The 21488-nt window shown below is 54.0% G+C and overlaps 1 protein-coding gene across 1 annotated transcript; it reads left to right on the top strand.

Annotated features, from left to right (window-relative positions):
- Positions 1 to 532: 532 nt before the first annotated feature.
- On the top strand, positions 533 to 1402 carry LOC119395569 (uncharacterized). Its single transcript, XM_037662548.2, has one exon. It carries the CDS (start codon positions 533 to 535, stop codon positions 1400 to 1402), a length of 870 nt encoding a protein of 289 aa, XP_037518476.1.
- Positions 1403 to 21488: the final 20086 nt, after the last annotated feature.

Here is a 21488-nt window from a genome sequence, read left to right as displayed (position 1 = left end):
TCACCGGCGCGGATGGGACCGATGTTGAGGACTGGCTTGCGATGTACGAGCGTGTGAGCGTACCAAACAAATGGGACGAGGCAGGCAAACTCAGCAACCTGGTTTTCTACCTCGCGGGTGTGGCGGGCCTGTGGTACAACAACCACACCACCGAGTTTCCCACGTGGTCTGCTTTCAAGACCGCCATCATCGATGTGTTTGGCCGCCCTGCCGTTCGTAAACTGCAAGCCGAACAACGTTTACGTGAACGAGCTCAGCAGACCGGTGAGTCTGTAGCGGCAGCAGCGGCGTCGCAAAGAAGAGGACGGAGACGCTCGCTGTTGCACGAGGCAGGTGCCGCTGCCACGGGCCTGCGCGCGCTGGCGTTCGAAAGAAAGGAGATTAAAATACTTCTGGTCAAGGCGGTCGTGTCGGGCTCGCTCTCTCTCTCTCTGGCAAGACCGAGACTTCGCCGGTCTGTGAGGTCGCCCATCGCCACAGTTTGGTGACCCGGACGTGATCGTGGCCATACGTTTCCGTGGCAGAAGCGACCATGGAACAGACTGACGGTACAAGTTCTCGAGACCAGAACCTTCCCGAGCGACGCGGTGAGCCTTCCTGCTCAGCCATCGCTGTCCGCCTTCCTCAGTACTGGGACCAGCATCCTTCGGCGTGGTTTCTTCAGGCGGAATCACAATTTCAAGTTGCTGGTATCCGCTCCCAAGCTACGAAGTTCCACTACGCTGTTGCGGCACTCTCGCCCACCGCCATTGACGAAGTAGCGGATCTGTTGAGCAACCCGCTGTCTGCGAACGCCTACGACGATCTCAAGACGACCCTGCTACAGCGCACGGCAGTTTCACAGCGTGCTCGCATACAGCAGCTTCTGTCCGCTGAAGAACTCGGCGACCGACGCCCCAGCCAACTTCTTCGCCGAATGAAGCAGCTGCTCGGAGACAACGCGGGATCCGTCGACGACGCGCTGTTACGCGAGCTCTTTCTACAACGACTGCCGGCTAACGTGCAGATGGTTCTGGCAACAGCTTCTACCATGGACCTCACCGGACTTGCCGCGTTGGCCGACAAGGTGATGGAAGTAGCCTCGCCAGCCATCGCAGCCACGACACCGTCGACTGGTGAGAGTACCACAACGCTGCGAACTCTGCCGTCTTCTTCGACAGCCCAGTCACCGCTCGACGCCCTGTGTGAGCGTCTCGAACGCATCGTCTCTGCAGCAGAACATCGCCGCGCGTCACCTCACCGTTCACGCCACCGAAGTTCCAGCAAGCCGAGACGCACAACCACTAGCCGTGACGCGTCACCAACGCCTGGCATCTGCTGCTACCATCGCCGTTTTGGAAACGACGCTCGTCACTGCCGCCGTCCTTGTGCGTGGCAGGGAAACAGGCCGGCCGACCTCTGACGGCGACCAGCGGTCCGGCCCAGCATACAAGTCGCCTCTTCTACCTCACGGACAGAGCCACAGGACAACGTTTCCTTGTCGACACTGGTGCAGACGTAAGCATTATTCCTGCTCAACGCTCCGACCGAAAAACGACACCTGTGTCGTTTTTGCAAGCTGTCAACGGTACCAGGATTCCAGTCTACGCATCACGCTCCGTCATGCTCAATCTTGGCCTCCGACGAGCGTTTCGCTGGATTTTCCTGGTTGCAGATGTCCGACGCGCCCTCATCGGAGCTGATTTCCTGCACCACTATGGACTCCTTGTCGACGTGAAACACCGTCATCTTATCGACTCTGTTACCCACCTGACCGTTACCGGCTCCCTTGCAACAACCACATCGCCGATCGCGCCCATATCTTCTATGCTGGAAGAACCTTTCGCCGAGCTCCTCCGTGAGTTTTCCACTTTGACGCGCCAGCCGGACTGGACGCAACCGGTCCAACACGACGTTTGCCATCACATCGTCACCTCCGGCCCTCCGGTTTATTTTCGACCTCGGCGTTTGTCCCCTGAGAAACTCAAGGTTGCCCGCGCGGAGTTCGAGCACATGCTCGCACTCGGGATCATCCGACCTTCTTCTAGCAACTGGGCGTCTCCGCTTCATATGGTGCCGAAGAAGTCAGGGGATTGGCGCCCATGTGGCGATTACCGGGCGCTCAACAACATCACAGTTCCTGATCGCTACCCGCTTCCGAATATCCAGGACTTCACGGTAGCACTGCACGGTGCGACGATCTTTTCTAAGATCGATCTTGTTCGCGCCTATCATCAACTGCCAGTCGCCGAAGAAGACATCCCGAAGACCGCCATCACCACACCTTTCGGTCTTTTTGAATTCCTCCGCATGCCCTTCGGCCTACGGAACGCTGGCCAATCGTTCCAGCGTTTCATCGACTCCGTCACCCGAGGCTTGCCATTCGTCTTTGCCTATATCGACGATCTCCTTGTCGCAAGTCCTTCCGCTGAAGAACATGTTCAACACCTGCGGTTGTTATTCTCCCGCCTCGCCAGCCGCGGAATCGTCATCAACGCCGCCAAAAGTGAATTTGGTCGACAGGAACTCGAGTTCCTTGGACACGTAGTCGACGCGAACGGCATTCGACCACTGCCGTCCAAGATTCGCGTCGTCGAAGATTTCCCACAACCGACAACGATGACCAAACTTCGACAATTTCTCGGGTTCGTCAATTTCTATCGACGGTTTATACCCGATTGTGCACGACTGGTCGCCCCTCTAGACGGTCTTCTCAACTCCAAAAGGAACCAAACGCTTCAGTGGACTGAAGAGGCCGCCCACGCGTTCACAAGAGTCAAGAGTGCCCTCGCCAGTGCAACACTCCTGAAACATCCGAAACCAGATGCACCGACTGCTATCATGACAGACGCCTCGAACAGCGCTGTCGGCGCCGTTTTGCAGCAATTCATCAATGGTACATGGCATCCACTCGCTTTCTTTTCAAAGAAGCTGAAGCCTGCACAGAGCCGCTACAGCGTTTTCGGACGCGAGCTACTCGCCGTGTACTTGGCTGTTCGACACTTCCGGCACTTCCTAGAAGGTCGTCAGTTTAGCGTCCTGACCGACCATAAGCCCCTTGTGCACGCGATGAACCGATCTGCGTCCTACTACTCGCCTCGCGAGAGTCGACATCTCTCCTACATCTCGGAGTTTACCACAACGTTCCGTCATGTCAAAGGCACCGACAACATTCCTGCCGATGTTCTGAGCCGCGTCGATGCAGTCTCCACAGCAACTGCAGAGCCTTCCATTATCGACGTCGGCCTACTCGCTACTCACCAGCGTGACGACACCGAGCTACGTACCCTCCGAAATTCGTCAACGTCCCTGAAGCTGGAGGACGTCGTTTTGACTTCAGATGGTACATCGGTAGTGTGTGATACTTCTACCGGCACACCCCGACCTTTCATCCCGGAACCGCTTCGCAGACGCCTGTTCGATGCTGTACACAGTCTGTCGCATCCCGGAATTCGCGCTACACAGAAGCTCATTTCCAGTCGCTACGTTTGGCCTCGGCTAAACGCCCAAGTTCGCGACTGGGTGCGCTGTTGTTTGCCGTGTCAACGCTCCAAGATCCAGCGCCATCCTATTCCACCTGCGAAGTCCTTCCTTCCACCGGACGCGCGTTTTGACACCGTACACTTGGACCTGGTCGGCCCTCTCCCACCTTCCAAGGGCTACAGCTACATACTGACATGCATCGACCGCTACACACGGTGGCCAGAAGCTACACCCATCACCGACATATCAGCGTCCACAGTTGCAGCAGCCTTCGTGTCGACATGGATTGCGAGGTTCGGCTGCCCGTCTACCATAGTCACCGATCGCGGTCGGCAGTTTGATTCGGCGCTCTTCAACGAACTCCTCAAGCTTCTCGGAACGACACGCCTTCGCACGACCTCTTACCACCCACAAACCAATGGGCTGGTCGAACGTTTCCACAGGCATCTAAAGTCCTCCCTCATGGCACAAGGATCACCAGAGAAGTGGGTCGTTCAACTGCCACTCGTTTTGCTTGGCATTAGAACTGCCATCAAAAGCGATCTGGGCTGTTCCTGCGCCGAGTTGGTCTACGGCAGTTCGCTACGCCTGCCATGCGACTTCTTCGAAGCCCCCGCCAAAACACCTGTGCCATTAGCCGGAGACTACGTTTCCGACCTGCAAAACATCTTCCAGCAGTTACGCCCCGTGCCTACACGCCCGCACGAATCGAGAGCTCCTTACGTGTCTCCGCAGCTCACCTCTGCTACACACGTTTTCGTGCGCAACTGTGCTGTGCGGAAGCCTTTGCAGCCGCACTACTCCGGGCCGTATCGAGTTCTGGAGCGTCGTCCGTCGACATTCGTCGTTAACGTCAACGGCCGGCCCGACACAATCGCTCTCGAACGTATCAAGCCTGCCTATTTCGAAGCAACGTTGCCATCGGCCCCACCATCGTGCGACGCAACGCTACTGCGTCCCGGATCGCTGCCTTCTCATGCGACACCCAAGACATCCCGTGTCACCTGGAGTTATGATCGCTCGTCGGACTTTCCTCCTCTCTAGGGGGGGAGCCCTCTGTAGCGGCAGCAGCGGCGTCGCAAAGAAGAGGACGGAGACGCTCGCTGTTGCACGAGGCAGGTGCCGCTGCCACGGGCCTGCGCGCGCTGGCGTTCGAAAGAAAGGAGATTAAAATACTTCTGGTCAAGGCGGTCGTGTCGGGCTCGCTCTCTCTCTCTCTGGCAAGACCGAGACTTCGCCGGTCTGTGAGGTCGCCCATCGCCACAAGTCCTTTACGAGCTACATAGAAGACATCCTGGACTTGTGCAAGAAGGCTGACGCGGCCATGCCTGAGTCTGACAAGATCCGCCACGTTCTGAAAGGCATCGACGACGATGCCGAGGTGATCACGCTCTGCCAAAGCTACGAGGAGCTGCGCCGGCAGCGACTGCTGACCCGTCGACCTCCATCACGCGACGCCGATCTCGCAAGCTTGTCGGCCATTTCCGATCAGTCCGCCTTGCTCGCCGAGATCAAGTCATTCGTGCGCGAGGAAATTGCCCGCCAGTTCTCCCTACTGGCCTTCCCTCACCCGCAGCATGTTGAACAGCCGTCGACCACGCTGCTGGCTCCCTTACGCCGCGCTATTCAGCAGGAAATCGCGGAGGTCATGCCGGAATACCACCAGCCCCATCCGGCACCTGCGCCGCTCAGTTACGCGCAGGTTGTAGCCAGGTCACCCCAAGCGATTCCTGTGGCTGCCCCACTTACTTACGCCGAAGCCGTCGCCAGACCTCAAGCCTTCGAAGCGAGTGGGCCGGCTGCGTTTGCCGACGCCATACCTAGGCCACCGATGCAGCCCATCATGGAGTCGTATCAGCAGACGCCTCGTCCACCGCGTCCTGCTCCATGGATGGGACCTACCCCGGCGAACCGATGGCGCACTTCTGACAACCGCCCGATCTGCTTCGCGTGTGGTTGCGCCGGTCATGTCGCCCGCTATTGCAATCGAGTGCAGCCGCCTCGTGTAGCCTCAGCCATCCCCAGCCAGTCAAGCCGCCCGTATTACGAATCACCGCCGCCTATGTCACGGTCGTCTCGCCCAGCTCCATCTACCCACCGTTCGCCGTCACCACGACGCCGATCACTGTCACCGATGCGGCCACGGCCGGTCACACGTGACCAGGAAAACTAGTCGTCGCAGTCCACGAGGCAAGGGCTGCGACGCTATCGAACTGCGAAAGCCCTCAGCGAAGCCCATCAAACGTGTTAGACGTGTTTGTGGACGGTGTGCGCGCATCTGCCCTTATTGACACTGGAGCCGCCGTATCCGTTATTGACGCCAAACTTAGCCGACTACTGCGAAAAGTGACGACGCCACTTCCCGGGCTCTCCCTCCGTACAGCAAGCGCCCAAAGTATTCACCCTACAGCGGTGTGCACAGCCCGCGTAATGATTAAGGATGCTCTGTACGCCGTCGAATTGATAATAATTCCAGCATGCTCTCACGACGTCATCCTAGGATGGGATTTTCTCTCCCACCACGACGCCGTGATTCATTGCGCACCCGCCGAAATAGAGCTCTCACCATTCTCTGACCTGACGCCGGCTGACAGTCCATCGTCTGTGAGCAAGGTACTCGTCAAAGACGACACCAAACTGCCTGCATACTCGTCAACGGCCGTGTCCGTCTACTGCGCCAGTCTCTCCGACACCGTCGCCCTCCTCTCGCCTTCTGACCGTGTTTGCACGAGGAAAGGCTTGCTGGTGCCCTTCGCGACCGTGCAAGTCACTCAGGGCAGCACGTCAATTTTTGTTATCAACCCATCTCCGTACAGTGTTACGTTGGTGCGAGGAGAATGTCTCGGCAGCGTGGAACCCCTCGAAGACGCACAAGTTATGGACGAACCAGATGGCACGCACTGCCCCAGTTCCGGCATGCTCAGTTCTGTTACCACGTCTGGTTCATCGCCCGCTGATGTATTTGCTTCTTCCATTGCTGAAAACCTTACGCCGGTCCAGCGTTCCCAGCTTCTAGACCTCTTGGAAGAATTTCGCGCTTCTTTCGATATTGCTCAAACTTCTCTCGGCCGCACGTCCACCGTTACGCATCGCATCGACACTGGCGCCCAACCACCACTGCGGCAACGTCCATATCGCGTATCTCCCACAGAACGCCGCGTAATCAACGAGCAAGTCGACGACATGCTTCGACGCGATGTTATTCGACCATCTAACAGCCCCTGGGCGTCTCCTGTCGTACTTGTTGCGAAGAAGGACGGTTCTGTGCGGTTCTGTGTGGACTACCGACGACTCAATAAGATCACTCGTAAGGACGTGTATCCTCTACCGCGAATAGACGACGCGATTGACAGCCTACAAGGAGCCGAATTCTTTTCGTCTATCGATTTGCGCTCAGGGTACTGGCAGGTACCTATGGCTGATGACGCTCGACCGAAGACCGCCTTTGTCACGCCCGACGGCTTGTACGAATTCAACGTCATGCCGTTTGGGCTGTGTAATGCGCCCGCCACCTTCGAGCGCATGATGGATACTGTTCTGCGCAACCTGAAATGGCACACGTGCTTGTGCTACCTCGACGACGTCGTCGTTTTCGCTCCAGACTTCTCCACGCATCTTCAACGCCTCCGGCATGTGTTGACGCGTTTGAGCGACGCTGGTCTGCAACTGAATTTGAAGAAGTGCCGATTTGCAGCACGGCAGCTGACAATACTCGGCTACGTCGTGTCCAAGGACGGAATTCTCCCCGATCCAGCCAAACTTCGGGCCGTGACCGAGTTCCCGAAACCTACGTCCGTCAAAGAACTGCGCAGTTTCGTAGGACTGTGTTCCTACTTTCGGCGCTTCATTCGAAACTTTGCGACTATCATATCACCGCTGACGAAGCTCCTCGGAAGTCACGGGCCCCTCCATTCGTGGTCGTCGGAGTGCGACGACGCTTTCGCAAAGCTCCGTCGTTTGTTGACGTCGCCTCCCATACTACGCCACTACGACCCTACGGCCCCTACAGAGGTACACACAGACGCCAGCGGTGTTGGCCTTGGCGCTGTCCTTGCGCAGCGCAAACCAGGATTCCCTGAATATGTCGTGGCATATGCAAGTCGTACGCTTACTAAAGCCGAGACCAATTACACCGTCACCGAAAAGGAATGCCTGGCGATCATATGGGCCCTTACAAAGTTCCGACCCTATTTATATGGCCGCCCATTTGATGTCATCACCGACCATCATGCACTATGCTGGTTGTCGTCATTGAAGGATCCCTCAGGCCGCCTCGCCCGCTGGGCACTTCGCCTACAGGACTACGATATTCGCGTGCTGTACCGCAACGGACGCCAGCATGCTGACGCCGACGCCCTCTCGCGCTCTCCCTTGCCTGACGACGATGCCCCCTGCTCGGTACCTAACAATGTTGTTTCTTCCATCGACGTTCACACCATCGCTACCGAACAACGCAAGGATAAATGGATCGTCTCGCTTATAGACTTGCTCACTGATCCGTCGGCAACACCAACCACTCGCGCGTTGCGTCGTCAAGCCCACCATTTCACCATTCGTGACGACCTACTGCACCGACGCAATTACAACGCCGACGGCCGCCAGTGGCTACTTGTGATACCCCGCAGTCTGCGTTCTGAAATATGCGAGTCTTTCCACTCTGATCCACAATGCGCGCACTCTGGGGTATCCAAAACTTACCACCGCATTCGACAAAGATACTTCTGGCGAGGGATGTACCGCTACGTGCAGAAGTTCGTTCGCTCCTGCCTCGATTGCCAACGCCGAAAACCTTCAACGCACGTGTCACCCGCCGGTCTACAACCATTACCTTGCCCGAACCGTCCGTTCGGGCGCGTGGGCATCGACTTGTACGGACCACTTCCTCTGACATCGGCTGGTAACCGCTGGGCCATCGTCGCCGTTGACCACCTTACGCGATACGCCGAAACCGCCGCTCTACCAGCGGCTACAGCGCGCGATGTTGCCTCCTTCCTGCTACACCGATTCATGCTGCGTCACGGTCCACCCCAGGAGCTTCTCAGCGATCGAGGCCGTGTCTTCTTGTCGGAAGTCGTCGAAGCCATTCTAAAAGAGTGCCGTGCTGTTCACCGCAAAACTACTGCTTACCACCCGCAGACGAATGGGCTCACCGAACGCTTTAACCGCACGCTCGGCGACATGCTCTCAATGTACGTCGCCGCCGATCACACAAATTGGGATGCCATTCTGCCCTTCGTCACCTACGCCTATAATACCGCCCCTCAAAGCACAACTGGTTTTTCACCCTTCTTCCTATTGTACGGAAGGCACCCGTCGCACACCATCGACACGATACTCCCATACAAGCCGGATTCAACTGAGTGTGCGCCGATATCTGACACAGCCAGGCTTGCGGAAGAGTGTCGCGAGCTTGCCAAGACGTTTACAACGCAGGAACAAGAGCGGCAGAAGAGCATTCGCGGTGGAACCACCACTTCTGAGTCCACGTTCCTCCCTGGAGCGCTCGTATGGCTCTCGGTCCCTACCACTGCAACTGGCCTCTCTGCAAAACTACTGCCGAAATACGAAGGCCCCTACCGGGTCGTCGAGCGCACATCCCCGGTCAACTACGTGATCGAACCCATCGAACCATCTTCGGACATGCGCCGTCGAGGGCGCGACATCGTCAACGTGGAGCGTCTCAAAGCCTACTATGACCCACTCATAGTGACGAGCTGTTAGGTCGCCGGACGGCTCCCTTTTCGTACCCGGGGAAATTGTAGCGAAGCCTTTAATAAGTAATGGGTTGCGCTCTCTATAGCCTTCTAGTGGGTCGTCGCCTTTGGCTCTTCGCGCTCGCGCTCTGAGTCCGTTTTTGTGCCTTGACTGTCGCCATTGAATATCGTCGCCGACTACCGTCCAATAAACGCCTCAACAGTAGGTATAACGTGGCAACAGAAACCACAGGACCGGGTTGATTGGCGGAACATGGGAGAGGCCTTTGCCCTGCAGTGGGCGTAGACAGGCTGATGATGATCGTCAACGTGTTTGGCTGCCCTGCCGTTCGTAAGCTTCAAGCCGAACAGCGCTTACATGAACGAGCTCAGCAGGCAGGGGAGTCGTTCATGAGCTACATCGAAGACATCCTTGACCTGTGCAAGAAAGCCGACGCGAGCATGTCGGAGTCTGACAGAATCAGGAATGTTCTGAAAGGCATGGACGACGATGCCTTCACCATGCTGCTGGCCAAAAACCCTCGCACAGTGGCAGAGGTAATTACCCTGTGCCAAAGCTATGAGGAGCTGCGCCGGCAGCGCTTGATGACCCGTCGACCGCCATCACGCGATGCTGATCTCGCAGGCTTGTCGGCAATTCCTGACCACTCCACCTTGCTCGCCGAAATCAAGTCGTTCGTGCGTGAGGAAATTGCCCGCCAGGTCTCTCTACTGGCTTTCACTCCACCGCAGCATGTTGGCCAGCCGCCAACTACACTTCTGCCTCCTCTCCGCCGAGCGATTCAGCAAGAAATCGCGGAGGTCATTCCCGAATACCACCAGTCGCCTCTAGTGCCTGCACCACTAAGCCACGCGCAAGCTGTAGCCAGGCCGCCCCCAGCGATTCCTGAGGCTGGCCCGCGGAGTTACGCCGAAGCCGTCGTCGGACCACAGGCCTTCGACGCGGCTGCGCCGCCTACATACGTTGACGTCGTCCCCAGGCCCCGACTGCTGCCCACAATGCACTCATGTCAGCAGCCGCCTCGTCCATCCCGTTCTGCGACATGGATGGGACCCGCAAACCGCTGGCGCACTTCCGACAACCGCCCCATTTGCTTTGCGTGCGGTTGCGCCGGTCACGTCGCACGCTACTGCAATCGCGTGCAGCCGCCTCGGGTCGCATCAACCCTGGCCAGCTCATCAAGCAGCCCTTATTATGACCAAGCGCCGCCTATGTCACCGACGTCCCGCCCCGCACCATCTACCCGCCGTTCACCGTCTCCACGACGTCGCTCACTGTCGCAGATGCGGCCACGTCCGGGCTCACGCGACCAGGAAAACTAGTCGTCGCAGTCCACGAGGCAAGGGCTGCGACGCTATCGAACTGCGAAAGCCCTAAGCGAAGCCCCTCGAACGTGATTGACGTGTTTGTGGACAGTGTTCGCGCATCTGCCCTTATCGACACTGGAGCCGCCGTATCCGTTGTGGACGCCAAGTTTAGCCGACTACTGCGAAAAGTGACGACGCCGCTTTCCGGGCTCTCCCTCCGTACAGCCAGCGCCCAAAGGATTCGCCCAACAGCGGTGTGCACAGCTCGCGTCATTATTCAGGATGCTCTGTACGCCGTCGAATTGATCATAATTCCTGCCTGCTCTCACGACGTCATCCTAGGATGGGATTTTCTCTCCCGCCACGACGCCGTCATTCATTGCGCACCAGCCGAAATAGAGCTCTCACCATTCTCTGAATTGGCGCTGGAGAGGACGGCCCATTACAACGTTCCAGTGCTTCTCTACACATTGTACAATTTGGGTTTCCATATTGGAAGCAAGGTGGTGCTGTGTGTACGAAAGGAAGTGGCTGTGGTTTCAGTGGCAAGCTGGAGCTCAAGTAACAGGACCGTCCTCGGGCCCCGTTATCGGCTTTTTCGTTTTCTTTGCGCGCTCCAAGGAGCTACGCCGCACTTTCCGTACCGGGGGTACCGGAGTTGTGTCCATTGCCTCGTTTGAGACACTGGACGCCCGCGAGTGCGAGCTGGTTGTTCGTTTTTCCGACCTCGCCTGGCGAGGCGTGGTCGTTTGACCCGACGACCCTGGGGTCGCCGAGGTCAGTGGCTTGGTAGGTGGAGCAGTCTTGACTGCCGCCACCACGGGGGCAGCCGCCACGGCCTGTGGCTCACTTTGCGTGGGCCGAGACAGTGGCGGTGGCCGATGCGGCGCTGCCCCGTGACGCACCGCATCAGCATATGTTGGACCATGAAAGGCCGAACACGTTCTGCGTGCTTCTTTGAAAGAAATGTTTTCGCGTACCTTCAGTGATATGTCTTTTTCTTTTTTCCAATTAGGGCACGAGCGTGAGTATGCAGCGTGGTCGCCATCGCAGTTCACACAATGCGGTGTTTCATTGCAGGTGTCCGAGGCATGGCCTTGGGCACCACATTTTGCGCAGGTAGGTCGACCACGGCAGCTGTGAGAGCCATGGTCAAATCTTTGACACTGAAAACATCGTCGAGGGTTTGGGATGTAGGGTCTCATGGTTGTCTTTGTGTACCCAGTTTGTATGGTCTCTGGTAGTTGGCTTGTGGCAAATGTCAGTATTAGGTGTTTACTGGGGATTTCCTGATTGTTTCTTCTGATAACAATTCGCTTCACATTTGTCACGTTTTGTTCTTTCCAGCCTTCAAGAAGTTCAGTTTCGGATAGGTCAGTGAGATCTGTGTCTAATACAACTCCACGTGCGGAGTTCATGGATCTGTGGGGTACGTGTTACAGTGATAGGGATATCGCCGAAAGTTGCGAGTTTCTTTAGTTTATCAAACTGTACTTTGTCATGAAGTTCGAGAAGCAAATTTCCACTGGACATTTTGGTTATTTTATAGCCAGCACCTAAGGCGGCTGTGAGTGTTCTAGATACTACGAAAGGCGACACGGTTCTAGTTGTTTTCTCAGTCTTATTACAGTGCACTACGTGATAGTGGGGGAATACTTCTTTAGGTCGAGTAAGGAAGTTCAGTTCATCGGTGCGTACGCGCTTTGAAGCTGTACGATCTGTTATCAATGGGAAAGCTCTATGCATGATAGCGGAATTTGATTCAGCAGCGATGGCGGCCACCCACCATGGAGCCCAACAAGGGGACGCTGCACTATTCACGATATGGAAAAGATGCAGACGCCAGCCGTGTACCGCTACTATAACCCAATGCGCATAGGCCAAGGTTGGCTATGTGCACAAGGTTAACCCAGGCCGCCTACGAAAATTTGGAAGTAACTGGAGGTAATAGGAGACAGGAGAGCAAGGAAAGAAGATAGGAAAGTGAAAGATCAGAGACGGGGATAGGAAAAGGCGGCCGCCGATTTCCCCTGGATGGGTCAGCCCAGGGGTGCCGTTTACGTGAAGCCGGGGCCAAAGGGGTGTGGCCTTAAAGGTCCAATCACCCGGCATCGGCTCAACCCCAGGATCCCCTTTTCCCCAGACACGGAAAAGCCACGCACAGCGAGGCGTGGGAGGGGTTGCAGCCCCCCGTTAGTTCGGGTCCGTGGTGTCGCTACACACCAAACGCCTGCTCGCGCAGACGCCCCTGCGGGGTTAATATTAAATTTCGCAAAAGTAAAGATGTAAAGATACTGAACAAAAACAGCGGTTTGTTATACGTATACGTAAGCGTACCTTATAATGCATGTTGTATCACTCGGGCTAGCTTCTTTACAAGGCGTGTCATGTAACATGTGTCTTGCCCATTGCACACGGCTGTTTCCTTGTCAGGCCAGGAGGCTACAGCAGAAAAAAATATTTCTGATTATAGTGACGGCTTTTTATCCCACTAAAGTGAAAGTACAGTCATAATTATGTGAAGCTTTTGTTGCACTAGATGTGTAGTAAAAATAACCTACACTGACAACAGGAGAAATGAGACCTCTAAATCTAGCTTCTCAAATACGACTGCGGCAAACAATAACTCGTACATTTTTTGCACTGATAAACAGGCTAGTTACGAAGATACATGCGAGGCGTTGGTGATGCAGTTGCCTTTCTTTATTGCAGCGGCCTGGTTAATGTTGAGCGAACGATAAACTCGGCAACTCGCTCCCACGTGAAGCCACGCCGCAAGGAACGCACGTTTTCTCATCGACAGAGTATGACGTTGAAAAATTGAATATTGCAGTGCCTCATCTCCGTGTGATACCCACACAAAGCCATTGGTAAAAAAAAACTGAAGCAATGGGTTTTTACTCACCGATCCCTATATTCTCGGGCTTGAAACGAGTGTCATCCGGTGAAAGCTTCAACGGTCCCTTCGTCCCCCTGAAGTCTGCTGAATGTACTTCGCGAAAGCATTTTAACGAGTCAAGACGAACAGAACAAAAGCGGGTGCGTCTTCCGGCAGTGGCTCTAAACATTTACAGCGAAACGAAGCAGCGCAGACCCATCCGAATGCACCGTGAACCGTTACCTGCCGTTGCGCCGCCGCACGCTTCTGCTGCCGTATATTTAAAAGGAAGATAATGATGCCGATAGGCTGCTGACAAATACGAGTCAGTGGGAGCAAAAAACTATTACAAGAGATTGATGACGCGGTACCTGGCAAGGCAAGGCCGCTTCGTATAAACAACAATTTGTTTTATTGAAGAGTAACGGTAAGCAAACAACTAAACTCCGTTATTTCAAAAATATTTTTATTTGAAGTTTGGCCCCGACGAGGGCGCCCCTACGTAAAAAGTGCAATAGCGCGAATGGCGGCGCCCATGCGACCCGAACGCAGATATTAGCACATCAACTCCCGGTGTCTGAAGCCGGAACTCGCCGCGGTTGATTTTTCTCGCCCTCTGCGGCGATCGCTGGAACTTGAGAATTTTTCGTGGCCTGAGTGAACCTCCTGTGGGCAGCGAGCGTCATCTGCCTCTGTTACAACGTCCCCCGGCTTTACGTGAGCTGAGCGACAGTGTTTATCTCGAAGTGTCTTTTCTTGGACACAATGAATTGCCCTAGCCGTGTTGTGTATCACATATCTAGCAATTGGTGACATGTAAAGCTGCGACATCGTGCAATGTTTGTGAGGCATCTGGCGAGCGGAATTCCTTCAGCTCGTCGCTGCAATGAGCGTCGCGCTCTCCCTATCCGTTCAACGCCACGATCCACGTGTCTGTGGCTGTAACTTCACCCCTGAAGACACAACCACAGTGCCCGAGTTTACGCTTATTGGTGATCGTTCTCGAATTCTTTTTCTTTGTCCGCATGCTTTTACAGGTTGTCGCCGTTCAGAAAATAAAATAGGATCGGCTGGTAGTGTGGCGGCACCTGTCGGAGGAGATATCAACCACTCCGCGAGCTTCGTCTTTGTTGCCAGATGGCGTGCTGCCGGGCACACTGGGCCTCCTATAGCACGTGACCTGTGGGCGCACAATATCGGAGGCCATGACTGCGCGAAGCTCAAAGCGTCGAGTGCGCTCATGAGAGCGCTGCGATCGCTGGCGATGCCAGCGTGTCCGTGAGTTGAGGGTGCAAGGCGGTGGTGAGGAGGAGGGTATAGATATTGTCACGTGGTCGTCACGTCGACGAAGGCAGCAGTCAGGACGTCAGAGATAAGACTCTTTATTTGGCCGAACCGGGAAACTGCAAGTCAAGTTACAGCAATACACTGATAGCGGCGGACAGAGCGTCGACCGTCGATCAACTGACAAGCGGTGAAGCGCATAGGCATTTATACACGTGCCGTCGAATATTCCAGCGTTATCGCTGGTTGTCGCGCAAACTCTAGAATAAGCTCGAGTGTTCGCGTCTTGCGCGCAACCTTCACAAAACGATCTACAATAATCGCGAAGCTTCTCGAACAATGAGGCGCGGTTTGCGCTGAGCGTTGCTGACAGTCTTTTTAGGCGAAAACCGAATACAGCAAAAGTGATAATAATAATAAATGCACGTGGCAATGCCCCCCTCTGAAACAATATCGTCCCGATGCTTAAAAGAGAACACGTGGGGGGGGGCGCCAATGCATCCAACAATAACAACAAGAAAGCAAGAAAGTACACTAAACAAGCACAAGCAAGTACAATAAATATAAGCGCAAGCAAGAAAGTACAATAATAAAGTAAATGTACAGTCCTCAGATTCACTAACGCGGGTAATATGGCTTGAGGCGCACGACATGGACGACTTCAGGTCGCGCACGGCGCTGCTGAGAGTTCGTAATGCCGTCAGGGACAACCACGTAGTCGAGTGCGCCGAGGCGTCGAAGTACCCTGTACGGTCCGAAGTATCGTCGAAGAAGCTTCTAATCCCCGTCGGCGTATTGGCGTCCATACCCACACACGGTCACCTGGTTGGTATTCCATGTGGCGCCGTCGAAGGTTGTAGCGGGGGCTGTCATTCGTCTACTGGTTCTTGATCCGTAGGCGGGCGAGCTGTCGTGCATCTTCGGCGCGCTGTACGTAGGCGGTCACGTCGATGTTTTCCTCGTCGGTCACGTCTGGTAACATGGCGTCGAGCGTCGTTGCCGGGCTTCGTCCGTAGACCAACTTGTATGACGTCATATGCGTCGTTTCCAGGGCTGGGCAGAGATACTCAGAAAAGTATTCCGGAATACAGATATCGAAATACATGAACTCGAAGCCCAAAATACAGATACTGAGATACATTTTCCTTTAACATAACGGGATATTTCGGAGATACTTTTGCAATAAGACGGAAAAAAGTATTCCGGAATACAGTTACAGCGATACAGATACTGGAACACTTTTTTTTTTATTTCAAGGATGCTCATACTACGCAGAGACACTTATTAGTGCAGCATAATGTTGTAATTAAATTTACAGCGCATCGAAACAATCAGTTCATTTACTTATTTATTACAGTACCCTCAGCACTATTAAGACATTGCAGGGGAGGGGGGCGGACAAAGTACATAATTAGTAATAATGACATAATACAAGTATCAATTGCAATAAAAATACACTATTTCACAGCAACAGTAACAAGGATTTGACTCCGAAATCGACATACTTGGCGAACAAACTAAGCTATGCTAGAAATAGCACACTTTAAGCAAACCACTCGAATTACTAATGGACACCAGTGAATTGAGAAAAAGCACACATTTATTTTGAAGATCTGCTTAGGTGAGAAGGTTGCGTTTAGGCTTCTCAAATTGGCTGTCTTCTAGCAGCGTCGGTTCAGTCTCAGCACAAGACTCACGAAAGGGAAAAAGTCTCTCTAACGCTGAAGGCGAGCACAAATTCATGTTATAGTGAATAAATACCGCCTTCATAGCCGGATTGCCCTACAGCGTGGCGATATCTCTTCTCGGGTCATCTAGATACCGAAGCACTTTCGCCCTCACTTGGGTTGTTCTGACTGTTCAGAATCCGAAGTCGGTCCCCATCTTCGCAATCCTCAGCCGTCTGACCCTGTCGGCTTCAATGAAGCTTTCACCACCACCGACGCTACCAGCACCCATTTCAGAAAGCCGCAACAGGCGAAGTCGGCTCCGGGGGTGGGGGCGCCTGCTACCAGAAAAGACCGTTTCACGCATGTAATCAATTAGGAACGCACCCTGACATTGAAGAGGTTGCTGAAAGTGCGTCAAAGATAGCCATCTTCTAGTCACTTCTGCCGCGACTACGGGAACTGCTTTTGGAAGTGCCGCCGCTTTGAAAACTGAACGCACGCGAAGCATTGCAAACCCTGTTCCAAGGCGGTATCCGCGCGGGGGGTCTCGAAGTAATGGCTTGCCACCCGAAAAAAAATAAGCGACTTTAGAGAAATTAGCGAAAAAAGAATTAGCCCGAAAGAATTAGAGACAGCGACTTTCGTCGGCAGAGGCCGACAACACTGCCCCCGCGATTCTGCCGTCTGCAGCGTCGCGCGCTATACCACATGGACCATTCTGTGCTTGAGGGGAAACCATCGCCGCCCTATCTGTCGGCGACCGGTGGCGCGCCTTTGCTTGTCTTGGCACAAAAAAGAAAAAAAACGCCATTCCTCCATTGGAAACACGTCTGAACTCATATTCGACACAAAAAAACAATGTAACCAGATACCCGTGTCCTGCATAGTATCGCGATACAGGCGATACATCATAAATGTATTTCACTACTCAGATACAAATACATTTTTCAAATGTATCTCGATACAGAAACACAGATACTCAAAAGTATCTCTGAAATACTATTGCGATACTCTTGCATCGCGGTGCTGCCTAGCCCTGGTCGTTTCTTGTACGGCCGTGTTGCACGCGAAGGTCACGTACGAAAGGATGGCGTCCCACGTCTTGTGTTCAATGTCGACGTACATGGCCAGCATGTCGGCGATGGTCTTATTTAGACGCTCGGTGAGGCCGTTGGTCTGTGGGTGGTACGCGGTGGTCCGGCGGTGGCTTGTGTGGGTGTATTCCAAGATCGCCTGAGTTAGGTCAGCCGTAAACGCCGTACCTCTGTCGGTGATGATAACCTCTGTGGTGCCATGTCGACGGACGATGCTCTCAACGAAGAACTTGGCTACCTCAGCGGCACTACCTTTGGGCATGGCTTTTGTTTCGGCGTAGCGGGTGAGGTAGTCGGTAGCCACGACGATCCATTTATTTCCGCAAGTCGACGTTGGGAACGGCCCCGGGAGGTCCATCCCGATCTGCTGGAATGGTCGCCGAGGAGGTTCGATCGGCTGAAGGGGTTTCGGTGCTGTCATGTGGACAGCACCGAAACCCCTTACAGTCTCTTGCTCATCAGCTTTTGCAGGCGCTAGTCGTCTCGTGCGATGCGCAATTCACGCCCTCTTGGATCAACGAACCATGCTACACCGAACAGTGTACGGTGCTTCGTGGCTGCCAGCCTTGTTCCGATGCGCTGGATTTGACAGCTGCCTTCCCGAATATCAAGCATATCGTCACTCAGCCAGCCTGGGCATTGCGTGTATCGTCATGTGACCACGAACTATTTAAGTGCCTGTCTCGCCAGCCGCCGCTGGGTTTCAGTGCTGTCATGAAGACGGGATACTTACAGTCTCTTGCTCTTCAGGTCAGTATGCCTTACTGTCACGATTCCGTTTATCGATGATTGGTCTCGCGTGACGGCACTGAAACCCAACCCTTCATGTCTTGTGTATGCTTATTTTCATTGCCTGTCAGAGACAATTGCCGAGAAATCTCGGGCTGTGTTTTCTGTGCTGTGGGGGCGTTTGTTGCTGTCAGGGGACGTCGACATGAATCCGGGAGCGTTCACGGTGGAACAAAAACCGGAACTTCTTAAGGCATTGCGGTCACTACCAAAAATACAAGACGGTCAGGATAAGGTTATCGAGGCGCTCAAAGACATTAAAGCTAATCAGAAGGTTGCTGACAACAAGCTCACAGAAGTTACGACTCGACTAGCCGCAATTGAACGTGACGTCGGTGGTCTCAAAGAGCTAAGGGCCGATTTCCAACAGCTTAAATCTGAGAACTCCTCACTTGCAGCCCAGTTGGACCGGGTTGAAAGGCGCCAAGATGACCTTGAAAATAGGTCACGCAGAAATAACCTGGTGTTTTATCACCAGGTTCTTCTTTTTAATAAAAAGACTTATCAGACGAGAGTTGGGAAGACTCTGAACGTCAGGTGCTGTCTCTCTGCTCGGACCATCTGGGTGTTCAGGTGACGTCATCGGACATTGAACGGGCTCACAGGGTGGGCCGCTTTTCCACCTTGAAGAATAGGCCCATTGTAGCACAATTTCGTTCCTTCAAAGAAAAGCAAAATATACTTGCGAAGGCACACAAGCTAAGAGGAACCACTCTGTCAATAAGCGAGGATTACTCAAGCAAAGTTCATTTAGAAAGAAGAAAACTGGTCGCATTTGCCAAAGAGCGCAAAGAGACATTCAGGCTTCGCTTTAATAAGCTGATTATGGGGGCCCAAACATTTATGTACAATTCTTCCAGTGATGACGTAGAACCGTTGCAATAACACTCAAAGCCTTCCGTTCGATGCCAAGGGCACGATCAGCCAGAACTGGTCTTCGTCGTTGTAAACTGTCGGAGCATAAGAAATAAGAAGGATGCGTTTTCAGACCTTGTAGCTACTACGAATGCCGATATAATTTTAGGCACCGAGACGTGGCTTGACGACAGTATTTACAACGCAGAAGTTTTTCTTTCACATAGGACTGTCTATCGCAAAGATCGCGATGCGCGCGGCGGCGGCGTTTTCATGTTGATTGATAACGGATTAAAAAGCGTGTCGGTATCACTTACCAGCCTTCAGCATGAAGCAGTGTGGTGTAACATTGAGCTGTCACAAGCGCAACACGTTGCGGTGGGCTGTTTTTATCGGCCGCCTAACTCCAACAATGCGCAACCATTGGAAGCTTTGTCTGAAGCACTGGCTACGTTAAGAACTGAATATATTTTACTAGGAGGGGATTTTAACCTTCCTTATGTTGACTGGATAAGTCATGTTCCTGTCCTGCGCTCGCGGTCGGGCCCGTACTTGGCACTTGAGGAGCTCATTAGAGAACACGCATTACGTCAGTTTGTTGCTTCTCCCACAAGGTAAAGTGGGCTATGTGCTGACATACTAGATCTTGTTTTTTTTAATCATCCCACCTTCATAAGGTCAGTTACAACGATGACGGGGATTAGTGATCATGAGGTAGTGGTTGGTAGTTTGGTTTGCCCAAAACTAAAGTTACCGCGAACAATTTATTTTTATGAAAACGGTAACTATGAAGCGATATCATCCAATCTTACTTCGTTTTTCACTGAGTTCCAAGAGTGTTCTTCGATCGTGAACATCACCAGTCTTTGGGAACTCTTCAAAACCGAGCTTGCTAATTTTGTCAGTAGTCATGTACCTTCCAAGGTTATTTCCGGGAAACGAAGAGCTGATAAACCTTGGATTACCGCGAGCCTAAGGAGGTTGTTTAATAAAAATAATCGCACTTTCAAGCGTTTCCGTTCATCAAGAACTGCTGATGTTGAAAAACTCGCCGAGTTAAGTCGAATGTTAAAGAAACAATTAAGATGTAGCGCCTCAGAATGCGGCGCTCGGCAAAGAAGAAGAAGTTGGCATTCGGCCGCGCGTCGGGTGCAACGCAATAATAAAAAATCAGTTCGAAAACTGAACGCTGTCAGGGCTGGATCTTTCTCGCGTTAGCTCCGACAGTTAATGGTGACCCGATAAAGAACACGCAGCCCCGATCATCCCGCATGGATCCCGCCGGCTCTACCACCAATCCTACCGCTCCTGACGCCCAAGAAGACGCCAGACCTAGCGGTGCTGCGGTCGCTGCGATCCAACATGTCAACCTGCCACCATTTTGGCCCAACAGCCCCAGCACATGGTTTCTGCAGGTCGAGGCGCACTTCCGTCTACGGCAAATCACCAGCCAACAGACCAGGTACTGGCATCTGGTGTCCTGCTTACCTCCAGACGTAGCCGACGACTTAGCTGATATTTTAGCGTCGCCGCACACGAGCCATCCCTACGACACGTTGAAGGCAGCTATCATTTCCCGCAAGTCTGAGTCCGAACACAGCAGACTCCAACAGCTCATCACGGCCACAGAGCTCGGTGACCGTCGCCCATCACAGCTCCTGCGACGCATGCGCCAGCTCCTTGGCGGCCCGTCTGCCCCTCAAGAGGAGAAGCTGTTGCGTGAGTTGTTCCTCCAGCGCTTACCGCAGAGCATGGTCCCGGTCCTCGTGGCTGCAGGAGATGTCCCAGTAGACACACTCGCTGAAATGGCTGACCGAGTGGCGGACTACTCGCGGGCACATAGCCTCAACGCCGTTACCGCACCACCACCGGCCACCGCTGCAGACCCGGCGCTCGCGAGCATCGAGAACCGTTTGGACGCCCTTGTCAGGCGCCTCGATGGCTTTGTACCTGCGCATCGTCGACCGTCATCCAGGTTCCAGATACACAGTCGCTCGTCGACGCCCCCACGTTCTCCGGAACTTCGGTCAACCGATGCGCCGCGGGACGTCTCATCCTCAACCGTGTGCTGGTACCACCGCCGATTCGGTGTCTCTGCTCGCAAGTGCACTCGCCCGTGCTCCTGGTCGGGAAATGCGACGACCGGCCACTGACGGCGGCAAGTGGTACTGGTCAAAATTCATGCCGCCTTTTCTATGTTTCTGATAAGGTCACTGGCGCTTCCTTCCTAGTCGACACAGGAGCCCAGGTTAGCGTCATACCGGCCTCGTGTGCAGATCGCCGTCGCAACGAACAGACCTGCCCACTCCAAGCGATCAACAATTCCGCCATTCGCACATACGGTCAACGCTCTCTTACACTTGACCTTGGACTACGCCGTACGTTCCGCTGGATTTTCATCCTCGCTGATGTCTCGCAAGGTGTTATTGGAGCT

Source organism: Rhipicephalus sanguineus, chromosome 6, assembly GCF_013339695.2.
Source record: "Rhipicephalus sanguineus isolate Rsan-2018 chromosome 6, BIME_Rsan_1.4, whole genome shotgun sequence".
NCBI lineage: Eukaryota > Metazoa > Arthropoda > Arachnida > Ixodida > Ixodidae > Rhipicephalus > Rhipicephalus sanguineus.
This window is presented reverse-complemented; position numbering and strand designations above follow the sequence as displayed.